Raw genomic sequence first — 15,313 nt, 5'->3', positions numbered from 1 at the left:
TAATAACTCAAGCATTAAGAAATCTCAATGTACCTAAAGAAAAAACTTCAACTCCTATGTTGCGAAGCTCTCTTGCAGGAATTTCAACTTCATCTTGAGCTTTTCCATCCGTAATGACAACTGCTACTTTGGGAAAGCCTTTTCTTGCTCCAGCAGATTCAGTAAAGGTGTTTTTAACCAGGTAATCAATAGCTTCACCTAAAAACAACAATGCAAGGTGTGTTTTATTAGGTATGAAAGAAACAGGATTTAAATTAAATTTCAAGTATAAGATGAAATGTTGCATAAACACAAACATGAGAAATTTGTACCTGTCATTGTATTGCCACCTTTGTAAGGTATCCTTTTAATTGCATCAATAAGATCACTTCTTCTGAAATACTGATTTAAGTTGAACTCTGTTCTTGTATCCGAACTGTACTGAACAACTCCAACCCTTGTCTTTTCCTCCCCAATGTCAAAAGCTGATACAAGGGCAACCATGAAGTCCACAATATACCTGAAGTTATTTCTCCCTACACTCCAAGAACCATCTACCAGGAAAACTAAATCTGTCACTGCACTTATGGAGCATCCTGGAACACAAAAAAATATATATGTTAACAGATGAGCAATTGCATGCTTACAAGTCAGTGAGAAATGTCTGACAGAAACTTAGTACATAAAAGCCAAAACAAGCAGACACTGAATAGACTGATATTGTTATCTGAAATATCTTACTTGGCAAAGCACTATTCACCTAGGCAAACACCCATAAAGGCATTTTAGCTGCCAATACCAAAAGGGAACTGTCACCTAGAAACTCAGTTTTGACACACCTTTTACTATATTCCACAAGATCTGTTATCCCACAGCAGATGACAACTCATATACATAATTTTGTGAAACAGTTTGATGTTACAGGAACATTTCATTTTGTTATCATTTCTGCTATCCATCTTTATCTCCCCATAACAGCTGCACGGGTTCTTCTGTAATGCTTTGTATCCGCAGCACAATACCTCTTGTTAATAGGATAGACACACTCATGGGGTTGCATGGGGTTACACGGGGCTGATTAGTTACATGAAATTCCTAGCTTCAGTACCAGCTTTGCATGTCATTCCTACAATGCAGCTACAAATTCCGTCCATTCCAGTCCCTTCCCAAGCTTTCTTAGCCTTAGATAAGTTTAAAAGTTAACAGAACTGTGCTAAGTAACACAGGGACAGCACTTAGCTTTGTGGGTTTTGGAGCTAGCCCTCAATTAAATCTAAAACATTGGAGGAGTTGAAAGACAAAACATCTTACTTTGTAATTGAGTCTCAACCTTCTTTTCCTCTGGTATTCCTGGACCACCTGTCTGAACTGTACAAAGCACAACAGAGACAGGATTAATGGAGGAAATGAGACTACAGGTTAAATTTGTTACCATCCAAGAAGAAAAGTGTATAAGGAATTAGGCAAACAAATCTGACAGGTCTCAGAATGTGAATACATAAATGCAAGTTATGACTACATCACCTATACTTGCAGATTTAACAACATAATATTCAAGGAAATACAGAATAAAGAAAAAAGTAATAATTAAAAATTCTCTGCGCTTATGTATCTCTAAGTATTTTCCTGAAAATGAATTACAATGTCCCAGGATGCAATATCAATATTACCCCTCTCTAACACATATGGAAACTCATCATAAGTAACTTTCCTGTGGTTGTTTGAGAAGTCTGAGACAAAGTCAGAAACAAAATGTACCACAGAAGATAGTCTACTGTGATTAAATTACAATTATTAAATATAAACCATACAAATTTCAACTCCATATTTTATTACACATATATATTGTGTCATATTATATCATCTGATAAAGTAATTAACTTTTTTCTGCACAGAAATCTGGACTGATTAACTTCTTACTGAGGTCAATGACAGTCTTCCTTTTGACTTCAGCAGAGGCAGTTTATATGAAGTAGGTCTAGTTCAAGAAAACCGGTAGCCTCCTGCAAAGAATTCTATATGGGTTGTTAGCCTCCCCTTATCTCCTGTAAATTATCTTTGCTCCTACCAGGAATTATACTTAATAGGAAAAAAAGCTGGTTTTGCAGCTATATTTGATCAGAGCTTGGGTACATATCAATATTTTGTCAGGAAACTAGAACGAAGCCAAGTTCGATGAATGACCACTTAGTTGTGTTATTTGATTTTCTAACTTATTGCATGTACTTACTTGTCAGTTGACCAAAAACAGGTAGACTCTCTTCTCTTTCATCATATGAAGCTATTGATACAACATACTCTATATCAGGTATAAGATGTGATAAGACAGTCTGGGTAGCACTAGGTGAAAGAGTAAATTCTTTAGTAGGACCATCTGCAATAAACATATAAAAGAGTTAATGCAGTGTTTCAATCCAGTAATACCAATGACAAGTTTCTCATAATCAAAGAAAAAAGCAACAGAGAATGATCTATCTAAATACCCAATGACAACTTTAGAATGATACACTTTCCTCTTCCTTAAAACAGGAATTTTGAAATATTAAACTTCAAACTAAACTGTTGTCAATAATGAACAAAATTACTGAATCAGGTGTTCAGTTAATTCCAGGAAATTGGAACTCAAAATGCACATACAAAACGTGCTACCCTTAAACAAATCATGGTCCAATTCTGATCCAGTATCACTATTACACTGATTATTTCTCTAAGTGTAATGGAATAATGGATGTCTTACATAGCCATTATCAGAGGACATGTGACATCACTGCTTCCTTCCCTGATGTGCAAAATTTCCCTTGGGAAAAGTACTAAGGTGAAATACAATACAATTCCTTAATTTTAAGGAAAGAGCACAGAGGAGGAACAAAATGATTCTACTTCCATCTTGTTCCTTCCAATGGAAAAGCATCCAAAACTACTTGCAGCCCCAAAGAGTAAAAGCTATGGTAAGAAAAACTCTTTACTTGGAACAACCACAGCTCCCTCCTGTACGCTCTTTGATGCTACCCAAACTCGATAATAAACCTGAGAAAGACGTGAATATCTGTTCTAACACCTAACTTAGATACAAGTAAAAATAAATCTATGTTTTTAAAAGATTTAATAATATAACAGAATTTTATAAAGCTCACCATTTGTAGGGACCACTGTTATCCTGTAACCCACTATTGCATCAGGTGGCCTTTTCCATGACATTTGAACATTATGTTCATCTATAATTGTAAAATTCAAGTCTGACGGTGGATTAACTGCAAAAGATTTATACCAGGTGGATGTTTAAAAATTTGAACGAGCTTTGGCAAATGAATAAATAAAATAATGTTGAGCAAAGCTTACTACAATTGTCTTTGCATAAATTTGTTTCCAACAAATATACAGATATGTTGTTGGAAAAGAGTAAAATAAAAGCTGATGAAATATGACAAAACATCAAAGAGTATACGCATTACAGAGGACAGCACAGAACATATGTTTCTTGAGTTGCCAAGACATTCAAGAATGGCCAGCAAAATCAAGCACAATAGAAAACACATTTGGATACATGTACAATGAGTTCACAGATAATCACCACATATGCAAACGTTTCACATAACAATTAAAGGAGTTTTGGTACATGCTGGGTGCAATTCATACAAGCATGCCAATCACAACCTGCTTACAACACCATGAGATCATTAAGAACACTGAGAACACAGTACTCTTCTTAATTAGACAGCAAAGGATTGATCAGCTTTTTAAGTCTCTGCATAGTCATATTTCTTATCAATTATATTTCACTGAATCTAGAAACTTGGCAGAGAAAAAATATTTTTAAGAATACAGAGAATGATTGAGCACTTAATGTTAAGTGAAACAATTTCTATTGGGGTCTAGATACGAATATACATGTAAAATGTATATCAGTAATAATGATATATTGATGTATCATTTTATTTCAAAATGCTGAGAGCTCCACCCCTTTGTTCCTAGAAGCCACTAAAGTGACATACTTTGCTTATGGCTGCAAAGAGCTCAGGAATTAAGGGGTTAATACAAAGTAATGGTTGCAATTTGTGGAAATATTTGAGCTGATGCAAAAATTCATAAAAGCAAGATTCGACCTGTTTACACCAAATTGCCGTACAATTTCCAAGGTGTAAACTTGTTTTCATGTTCCCTTTGCAGCAGGTGTACCCATACTAGTAGTGGCATTTTAACATAAAATGCCAGTATGGTTCCATACAACACAATGGTTAATTATGAAAAGACAACATCAAAGTATATTTATGGACATTTATTCACAGAATTTATAGAAAACAGCAAAGATGGCACCAGTGATCTGAACAAATGACTGCAAATAAAACTTGTAGGAGCTGATGACAGAAGTAACTGAACAGTACAGAAAGAAATAGTTTACATACGCTATTTTGCAGCATCATGCATATGTACAGAAAATGTTGATTATTATTTTTTTAGCTTCCCACGATGGACAAAAGCCTCCATGTACAAGGTTCATTGCACAAAGACGTTTCATAAATATTTTATAATGATATTCTCTTTGTAAAATTGTCATGCTTATTCATGCAGTTTTTTACTGACTCACTGTCAGTGCATGGTAGGTGTATTATATATTACTGTTTAAATAGGTCTACAAAGTAAGATTAGATTCAGCCATACTTTCCTTAACTACTTTAGACTGTTTTGCAGGCATTTTTAATAGTCAGATCTTCTCTGCTTCATGGAAGATCTCCATCAAATCTCAGATACGATTGGTTGCTTTGTTTTTTAACATAATTTAAAGAGCAGATAAAGAAACAAATGCTAGAATGTGTACTTACGATAAGACACTGTACAAATACAATAAGTAATACTGAGCTCAAAAAATTGAAAATGAAATATTTTGTGTAGGCATTCTTTTCGCTTTTAATTTACTGTCATTTCCAAACCTAGGATAATATGGCTTTGTAATACTGATACAACAGATAGGCTAGTATTGGAGCAAATGTTATTTTTCCTATTGTCCATACACAGGCAGTGAGATTAGACCATTAACCTGCATGCACAGTTCATTCATCATTCTGTTTACTATAATCACATTGCTAGAGAAAGCAAGGTAGTTACTTAGTATCAAAGTCATGCAACAGGTGTTAATAGTAAAATACATCTAGGTACTAAGAATATCATTATAAAATATTGTTTCAGTAGCAATGGCTCAGGACAAATTTAATGCAAAGGCAGAGACAACTGACCTGAGCATGCTTTAAAAAAAATTCAGTACATGGAAAAAATAGCGCCACCAACCTTGCAAGTAAATTGACCTGTTGCAGCAGAGACTTTAGGCTTTAACTGCTGAAGGACAGCAGCAGCCCAACTTGTTGATATCCAAATGACCGGATTCCAGATAAACTGAAAAACTGACTGTGAGGAAAAGTCTTTAACATTTTAAAGGATTTTAATCCATTTTATGAAAATTCAAATGTGGATCTTGGCAGTTAGAAAGAATAGTACATCGATATATAATTAATGTATCCTTTCATCCACGTATTCATAGCCTTATAGAACAACAGTGTTGTGGAGGACCTTAAAAGTCCCCTAGTCCATCCCATGACCAAGACAAGATCAGCCATCCCATGTCACTCCTGACATGTTTGCTCAAATCATTCTTAAAGACCTCCACTGTGGGAAAGTCGGCCGGCTTCCCCTAGGATCTACTCCAATGACTCACTTCCTCTATCATCATAAAGATACTCATTCCTGATACGTAACCTGAATCTTCATCGCTGCAGTTTAAATCCATTCATTCTCATCTTGCAGCTTATCAAACTGAAGCACTAAATGTTTCTCCCATTGAATTCCCAAAAGGAACTTTGCCCGAGTGAAAAAAGCAGGTTTGGATCCAATGTCATGAAAATGTCTTCTGGATGAATGCTACTCAGGTGATAAAAGATTTCTCTGGCCCGTGAGCTTTTGATACTCATACAGAACCTCACAAACAGCCATGGACCTTCACATGGACCAGGTTTCACCCATGTGAAACTGGCTGCAGGATCAAGACCAAACTATGGTCACATGACTGAGCGTGTTAAGTCAATCCAAAGTATAGCAAAATATTTAGATGATAAAAATCTTATTGTGAGAATCAAACAGGGCAACTGTTACTTGGCCTTATTAAAATTCTTCTTCTGCAAGGGAATGTACCACTGGAAAAGTAATATAGCTGCGATATGGATGCAGACCAGACTTCTATGAACAAAATGCCCTGGTAATGATGGGAGTTTGTCCCATTTAAAGGCACAAGCCTTAAAACTCTCTTTCTACAAAGGCTTAAGTATGATCACAGCTTTACTCAAGCAAGCAATCTTGATGGAAGGCTACTCACGCAAGTGAGGTTGCACATACGCTTACAGTGTAGAGACAGTGTTGATCATCTTGATCCTGTGTCCATCAAAATCAATGACCAACCTTTCATTGACTTGTCAAGGTGTAGGATCATGACTATAACACGTGGTGGTATTATAGTATTCCCATAAGCATTAAAATAGGGGCTAGCGAGTTAAAATGCTGGGGAGAAGGGAAGAAAAGAAATGCACATTTTGCTTAGGAGTGATGATAGAGAATGGATTTCAAACCACGTTTACTTCCTTAAGTCATGGAACTCCATACCTGGACATAGACCAAGCTAAGTCAGGCACAGAAGTCACTGAATTCACTTATGATGCACAGAAATGTATGGCTCCCCTACATGCTTCCAGTGAAGCAAAAAAATGCTGTATGATGCTGTATGACATTATCAGTATCTAACATTTCCATAACGCCAACTTCCACCACTTTTAGAACTACCATAAGATAACTTCCTTCATTGTATATCCTACCTCATATATCACAAAAGAAAGAAAAACAGACATAATATACTTAATTCATTGCCACTCTTTGCATTATATACATATATAATAGCAGTATATTTTCTGAAACAAAAAATATAGAGCAAGGTATTTTTCTTATGTACGTCTTATTCTAGCTTGTATTACTTAACTGGTAATACAAACCTAATGTATAAAAGTCTACAGCTTTTTACAGATAACACAATGTGACTGCTTCAGGATCTCAATGAATATCTAATAAGATAGATGAAAAACATAATCAGGAGATCAAGCAATTTAAATCTAAAATCAGATTTAAAATTATATAATTTGGAAGTAGCTGCCATCCACAATCCCTATGTGAAACAAAATCTGTAATTCCATCACTGGAAAAAAAATAACTATAATTAGTAAGTAAATTAACATGTTAGCAGGCCACAGAAGTTGAAGGATAAGCCTACTCTTGGCCTCACTGAGATATGCCCAGCTGAGGCTGAGAGATACCAATATTCCACATTTATTCTTTTCTTGATATATGGCATGAATTTGTGTGGAAACAAGTAACTAACTATATGATCATCCCAGTCAAGCTCCTTTGAAGTCAGTGTTGCCAATCTGAATGGGAGGAAGAATGAGTTGCAACCCAGCAACATAATAAAGAGCAGCTTCTCAGCTGTGTTAGATATTCATTGCCAATCACAACACAAAAACAATGTCATCTGTATGTTTGCATTTTTTTAATTTTATATATGTATATAAAATTTCTTTAAAACACAAGATAACTCACATGAGTATACTTTGAAAACATTTCATTTTTAATATGTTTATCAAAAAATATGTAACAACACAATTGTATATATATGCACATACTGCATGCATGAATATTTACAGAATGTTAGGCATGTTTTTGCATATATATGCATGTATGTGCATATGTGTCTCTATACACGCACACACACACACATACACTTTGCTTCTAATTAGCAGTAGGAAAAATAGGGAGTTACAAGTCACCTTCATGAATATACATACTGTACTTTTACACTTAAATCTACTAGATTCTGTAAGGCAGTTAATCTCTCTTTATGAACCTGGAAATCAGCAACCGATTTCTCAAAAGACAGAGATCAGATATCAACTGCTAATGGAATAAAGGTCCCACCAACCAGATCCAAAGCCATAGGTGAATAACTTGAAAAGTTTCAGCCATCCTGGATCATCTCTGAACCATTTAGTCTATGAAAATTAATGCATTCAACACATGAAAAACTTTTTAATCCTCTGTAACTGCAGTGCTGCAATTATTTGTCACATACTGTTCTGTATGTCTTGGAGACAGATTTTTTATTTGACAAACCTTTTTTCTACATGAGGCCTTAAAGTACACACAGGTCAAGTACCTTGCTCAGTGATGCTCTCCTCTATCTCCAGTCTAGAAAAGAGACTTTTCTAGGTCTGAATCAGTTCCTAAAAAGCTGAAGACTCAGAACTTTCAAATGTTCAGTGGGATCAGAAATATAATGTGTTACTAATTAAAATACCATGGAAAGAAATTTTAGAGGCACAAAGGAAAGCCTAAAAGTCACTCAGGACCAACGATCTCATTCCTTTTTTGGGCTTCTGAAAACCCCTCTGTATTACCAAATACAATACACTACATAAGCCACGATACCATAACAGCATTACCTTGAGGTCATAACTAACAGGTTATTCACATACCAATCTACTTGGCTTAACTATGACTAAAAAATGAAAGCATTCTTATCTGTCTGAAGGACATAGATTTCCCCTTGCTCTTTGCGATCACAGATGGAAAATAAATTGTGACAAAAAAGAATATGCTTGACACAAAGATATACACAGAATGCACTGGAGTATTACAGTGCTGGACTAAAGAGACAAGAAACAAACAGATGATAAACTATAGCATCATACACAAGAAGTTAAAGCTGCGAGCAGAGAAGTCAGAAGGATAGCAAAATAGAAAAAGTAGAATTTCACCGTAAAAGAAAAGAGCAAAATGCAGAGCCTGAAAACTGAATGGGCTTCCTTGTCCAGGGTGAACAAACAACTTCCCCAGGGAAATACCAGGAAAGTATTTAGACTTTAGTTGATTTTACCCCCTCTACTGCAACAGTAAACATCCAAATATAAACCCTTCCATTGGATTATTTCTGTAGGAAAGCTCTATCGCCATTACTGCAGCTCACTACCCTGCCAACAGCAACAGAGCACTGCTCTCACAAAGGACCACAGAGCACCTGTGATACTGATGAAAAAACAGTTTCATTCTGGAGTATTTAGAAATCTGTGCGCACCAGTATCAGACCTACTCCCAGGGGAGACTGAAAAATAAAGGCTGGAGGAGAGCAGAAAAACAGAAAAACTATGTTCTTCCCTCCCTTTGCCTTCACTCCACCTCCCCAGCCCACACCTACAACAAATGGTCACATCAAATGGTTGCCTGCCTCTTCCTCCTCTCCCTTTTTCATCTTTTTCATCACCAAGTGCCTACCTGTATCTCAGGGAAACAAAATTCAAACTGCATCTCTGTTGAAAACCATGGGGAGAGCCACAAAAATAAAGGAAGGAGAAAATAAATGCACTAAAGAAACACCAGTCATACAACTGTTTTGGCACTGGCAGCCTGAGACAGGAACGGTGGGGAAAGGATTGTGCCACAACATGAGGTGAAAGTTGGAGGAATAGACTAAAGGGACAAATGTCCACAGGAGAACCTCAGTTCAGCAGACAGGTATAAAGTCGTAATGAGACCAGAACTAAAGTAAGATACAATATGCAATGTACAAAACGATTCAAAATTGAAGCACAAACTTAAAACAGTACAGAAGGACGGCCAGTTTAGTGCAAACAAAAAGTACCCTGCAAAAAGCTCTATAAAAGTAGTTTTTGCAAGAGTAAATCCTAAGGTACTCCTAGTTTTGATATCCCATTTTCAGCACCACTATTTCTCACTGCACGTCCTTCTTGAGATGCTTTTCTGCTCTTCAAAACTCTTGAGTTATGAAAAGTTTATTTTAGAAAGCTGACTGCTGTAGATTATGCATTTCATTTAATACAAATTTCTGAATTGACAACTGCTCTACAACTCACAAGATCAGGCTTTACCTATTCTTTTGCTTAACAATGGCCCACACCTCAAAATCAGAATTAAACAAACTTGCACAGCTTGACTGGTAATGCAGCTGGTTTCCCTATTACAATATAACTGTCTGCTTCTCCAAACATATTTTTCTAGCTTTCAATAACTCAAACTATTACTATTTTAGTCCACACTACAGCTAATTTAAACATTCTCCCTTATATTTTGAAACAACCCACTTCATAAATGTAAACAATGGAGCAGGACAACAGCAACATGACTAGCTCTGAATGAGATCTTTCCTAAAATGGGGAAGAATGCACAAATACACTCACCCTCCTCTTCCCTCAAAACCATGTATTTTTTCAGCTTTCTCCAGAGCAGTGGTCCTGCATTTCAAATGCAACTCTGAAATGACTTTAAATGACCTTTCTGGTTCTTAAGCCAACAACAACGTAGCGTGAGAGGGGAGGCAGCAGGCTGATTCTCTCCTAGGGCGACCAGATGTTAATACTACTAGGAGAAAGTCATAGTTTCCAGAAAGCCAATCTCCTTTAAGTCTGTGTGCCCCAAGCAAGTCCTGCTGCTGTGGGAGGAAATACCCCAGAGGAGCTTCTTAGACACTGTGCTTTTAGCAGCCATGAGCCAAGGCTACCACATCCAGACACAGAGAGGAACCCAGCAGGCCATCATCAGACAACTTGCTTCAATCCAACACAGAAAGAGAAGGAAGGGAAAAGCCAAATTATCAGAAACTGGCTTCTGCTTTTACCAAAATATCTGGGGGAGTTCAAACACAAAGGTTTGATTAACCCTAATATGGAGTCGGGCCCCAAAGGTCATATATAGTCATTGCAGAGCAGGCCATGAAGATGGGCCTCATGGCCTTTTTTTTTTTTTCCTGGCACACACTGTTAACAAAAATACTATTACTACTACAGCCATTCAGCTCACACATAAGAAGATAAACAAGGTCACCCTCATACTTGCTGCCAATCCATCAGGGAGGCAAATGCTCAGGGGCCAGGTCATGTCGAGCCGCACCACGGCGGGCGCCGTGCCGCATGGCGGGCTCCACCATCCGGCCCCACGGCTCTCTCCCGCGCTTTGTCCCCGCAGCAGGAGGCAGGATGCTGCCGGGGACCTGCACCTCCGGCAAGGCTGGGCCAGGGCCCCGCGGGAAGAAGAAGAAGAAGAAGAAGAAGAAGAAAAGGCGCCACACGCGTGCCGGAGCCCAGTGACGGCGGCTCTGGGGGCTCAGGGCAGCGTGCTGGGGAGCGGGTCCCCAGGGGCCAGGCCTGCGGGGTGCCCCAGCATGGCGGTGGCCCCCAGGGCCGCCCCCACCCAGGCCCCGGGGGGCGACACCTCCCCTCCGGGCCGGCCCGAACAAACCACACAGGCGCAGAGAGCCGGACTCTGTGGGAGCATTTTATTTCAGAGCTTTGGGTTGTTTAGTGTGTGCGTGCGCGGGTTTTTCCCCTCTGAATCGACTAAAACCAAATGCGGCTCTACAGCGCCCTTCAGAGCCGGCGGGGCCGCGGTGCGGAAGGTGGCGGCGGCGGGCTGCTCCGCGGGTGCGGGCGCTGCGCGGGGCCGCGCCGGGGCGCGCAGCCCGCCTCCTGGCTGCGGGGGCGGTGTGGACAGCACACCAGAGAGACAGAGAGAGGAGAGGGAGCTGCGGTTTGGCTGCCTAGCTGGAAGGAGCAGAGCGCAGAAGGAGCTGGGCAAGGAAGGAGAAGTGTTTCTCTGAAGGAAAGGAGAGAAAGTGCAGGAGCTACACGCAAAAAAAGGAGAGAGAGGGAGGGAGGGAGGGGGCGACTGGAGGCCGGCCGGGAGGCTTGCTCGCCACCAACGCGAGGGGGCAGGGGGGCAGAGGTTACCTTCAGCCTCTACGCGGGAGAGGAGGGCGGCCGCGCACAGGGCAGCCAGCGCCGCGCACAGCTCCGTCTTCATCTCTGCGCTGCCGGATCACAGCGACATGAATGAATCTGCAGCCCTGGGGAGGGGGGGGGAAGGAAAGAGAAAGGAAGAAAGAAGGAGACAAGACGCACGGGTTAGAGGTGGCGTGGGTGTATTCATGAAACATAAAAACGGAGAGCTGCGGCCGCCACTTTATTCCCTTGTCGTCGTCCCCCGCACCCACCCACGGGACCAGGTTGAAACCTCTCGACTTGAAAGCCGTCCAAAACCACGGCAGAGCGCCGTGACTAACCGCGGAGTCTAGCCTCGCAATAACGCGCCTTTTGTCCCTGGCGCGGCGCCGATGGCCCGCGGCTGCCCGCCCCGCTCCGCGCCTGCAGCGCCGGGCGCCGCGGCGGCTCCTCCGGGGGTCGCTGCGGCCCCGAAGCCACCAGATCGCTCTTTCAGCTGGGCATTTCATTCGGCTCCTTTTTCAAAACTGTTGAAGCACTTAGTTGTGTTTTAGTGGTCTCAAGGCAGTTTGGAAACTGCAGTAAAACTTTTTTTTTTGAGGGGTTCTGTTTACGAATGTGCAATTCTTCATTTCTTGAAGGTCTGAAATAGATTTTGCAGAAGTGTGTGTAACACACAACCGAAACCTGAAACGTCTGCCTAGCCACGATGTTTCAACATCTGATAATTCATTTACACATTCTGAGAGAAAATACTTTTAAAATACACCATAAAAAGTAGGCAGAATGAGTCTCGCGATCACTGCAAGTTGCCTAGCAGAACAGGTGGAAATTAGGCCGATTTAGTGATTCCTAATTGCAAGCACCAGTACCTTTATAACTCTGTATGCTTAAAGTCACAACAAAATACTCCAGTAAAACTTCCATACGAATTTTTGTCTGAGAGCTAATATGTACGGCTCTCATTACATACACATAAAAGTGTTGGGGTTTTTTTTTTTTTTTTGAATCTCAGTAAGTAGGAAAGGGGTGATTTGTTTGAATAAAGTAATAAATACATCATATATCATAATTAGGCTGGAGGAAAGGGAATTCCACAAGCAATTAGGCAACAGATTTTATCGGGAAGGTGCCAAAAGCAAAACAAAAGGAGAAAAATGCATAAATCACTGGTCCACAGAAACAGCTGAAGAGGAATATATTTTCCTGCCATCTGTGGAACTAAACAGCAAAGCCCATTTAGTGGGTAGACGTTATCGAAATCCAAGAATACCCTTCCCAGCTACTGGCACCGAAGTTCACAGGCTTCCGCCGCACTGCTGCATACGGTCGCCCTAGTCAACTGCCTTACAATGAGTAAAATTACCAAGAGCCCACGGAAAAACTGAGCTATGGTTTCCGTTCAATGATACCTCCCGCAGGTAAAAAGAAGTGCGATATTGACCGTAATGAGCCCCTGTCTCTAACATAAGAAGGACCGAAATTAATATTAAATGGTCCTTGAGAGCTCCAAAATCCTTTCACTGCTCCGCGTGGGAAACGGCAAGCCCCGAGCACATTCACTTTAAAACATTCTGCAGCGAGCTCACCGATCTTTTAAACTGTGTTTAAAAGGACTTTTGTCCCGGAAACGTTGTGTGGGCTTGGAGTGCCATCTTTTGATCCTTTTGAAGAGCACCAGAAATGAACCATCGCGCAAAAGCATCTAGAACTTCATTCTTTGTTCCTGCTGCAAGACTGCCATTCCTGATATATATTTTTTCTTTTCTGAAATAAAATTTCTCAGCCAAAACATGCGTTTGACCGCCTAGCCCACCCTTCGTTTTCTTTTCTCAAACTTGTGTGTTTGAAAGAATGCCTAGAGGTGGCGGACGAAATGTCTGCTCCTGGCTGTACTGGGACAAAGCAGACTTTGTAGCAGGACTAAAGGTTTTACCTTTAATCTTAAGCGACCACTTTAAAAAAAAAAAAAAAAAAGCGTGCTTTCACCAGTACCAGTCCATCTCACACTAATTCCAACCACAAAAATTACTCAACGCAATTCCAAACCGTGCAGCGAGGGACATTTACCACTTTCAAGAAGGAAAAAAAAAACCTAAAAAAAAAAAAAAACAAGAAAAACCCACTAGCTGTCAAAGCCATAAAAATGGGAAACAGAAGAAAGAACTGACAAGGAGCTGCACAGACCCAGGGGAGGGGGAGAGAGCGCTCCTGCCGGAGGACCAGCGCTAGCACCCTCGCTGGCTGCCGCCGCTGGGCTCCCTCCGCAGCGGCCGAGGCTTGCGCGGGCAAGACGCGGCTCCCGCGCGGGTCTGCGCGGACACCTGCCACCGCCGTGCCCGACGGCTGCATACACACTCGCACACACACACGCACATGCGCCTTTGCCCCCCCCTCCTGTGTCAGCCTTCAGTCCAGCGCTACTAATCGCGACCTCGCGCGCATCTCTCCGCGTACGCGGTGCAGCGGGCACGGCGGGAGGGCGCAGCGCGGAGCGGGGCAGGGCCCCGCTGCTGGGCTCGCACAGACCTTGGGGGCGGCGGCAGGGTGCCGGGGGCGGCGGCGGGGCAGCTCCTGCGGCGGCGGCTCCAGCGGACCTGGACGGAGGGAGGAGGAGAAAGGATGAAGCTCCGGGGGCACCTTGTGGAGGCGGCGGCGAGTAGCAGCGGCGGCGGCGGAGGCGCAGAAGCAGCGGCAACAGCTGAGAGCGGAGGAGACGCCTCGGTTACGGTAGCTCCCAACGCGAAGGTCCGTCTGGGAAGACTTGCCTTCTCCAAGTGGGAAGAGTCTCTCCTCGATCTGCTACTTAATAGAGGGCTGTTCCCAACTCTCAATTTACCCTCGTAAGCGGTTACGAAACTGCAGGGAAGGTGGACTGCTGCCACCGGATGATATATGCGCTCCTCTGCTCCAGCAGGGAAGGGGATCCACTTCTGGAAACTGGCGCATACCTCGGCGCATTCCTGCGGCATGAGGCGGGAGGGCGCCGCGGCAGCGCGCCACGGAGAGCAGGGGCCCGGCCCGCCGCGCCAGCGACCACCCCGCGCCCCCGCCGCCCCGCCGCGCCGGGGCCCGGGGGCCCGGGGGGGGGCACGGCGGGGGGCGGCGGGGGAGCACCGGGGACACGCCTCGGCCGCGGGAGCGCGCCGGCACCGGCGGAGGCGCTCGCAGGGCCCGAGCGAAGGGAAGCGCCAGGAGAGCTCCCGCTTGGAGCCCCGGTGCCGCCGGGGGCAGTCCGGGGGCAGCGCGGCCGCAGTAGTGCCCCCCAAAAAGCACCCGCTAAATAAATACGTACAGTAGTTTTAATGCAATTCAATTTCGTTTCCCCTTCACCCCCTCTAGCCTACACGCGTGAAATCACCCCCTCGCCGCATAGGTGCTTTGCCCCAAGCACAAGGCGCCACCAGGGCTGGATGGGTGCAGGCAACGATGCCCGCAGCCGGCGCGCTGGACGCGACAGGGGAAGGTGCGCGGCTCCCCGCTGCGCGCCGGGCTCCGCGGCCGAGGGCGCGGGAGAG

The 15,313-nt window shown here is 42.7% G+C and overlaps 1 protein-coding gene across 3 annotated transcripts in view; it reads right to left on the bottom strand.

Moving 5' to 3' along the window:
• The window catches only part of COL12A1 (collagen type XII alpha 1 chain), a 111,154-nt gene extending 96,397 nt beyond the window's left edge, over positions 1–14,757 (bottom strand). For 2 of the 3 annotated variants that reach the window (XM_067294103.1, XM_067294104.1), the window contains exons 1-7: positions 14,325–14,757; positions 11,805–11,920; positions 3,114–3,230; positions 2,210–2,353; positions 1,291–1,347; positions 312–575; positions 34–198 (exon numbers count right to left, since the gene is read on the bottom strand). In XM_067294103.1, the coding sequence (XP_067150204.1) occupies positions 34–198; positions 312–575; positions 1,291–1,347; positions 2,210–2,353; positions 3,114–3,230; positions 11,805–11,877 (820 nt within the window). In that variant the 5' untranslated portion in view covers positions 11,878–11,920; positions 14,325–14,757. The remainder of the gene's footprint in view (positions 1–33; positions 199–311; positions 576–1,290; positions 1,348–2,209; positions 2,354–3,113; positions 3,231–11,804; positions 11,921–14,324) is intronic. The other variant, XM_067294102.1, reaches the window with a different exon arrangement.
• Positions 14,758–15,313: the final 556 nt, after the last annotated feature.

This window comes from Apteryx mantelli, chromosome 3 (assembly GCF_036417845.1).
Source record: "Apteryx mantelli isolate bAptMan1 chromosome 3, bAptMan1.hap1, whole genome shotgun sequence".
In the NCBI taxonomy this organism is placed as follows: domain Eukaryota; kingdom Metazoa; phylum Chordata; class Aves; order Apterygiformes; family Apterygidae; genus Apteryx; species Apteryx mantelli.
This window is presented reverse-complemented; position numbering and strand designations above follow the sequence as displayed.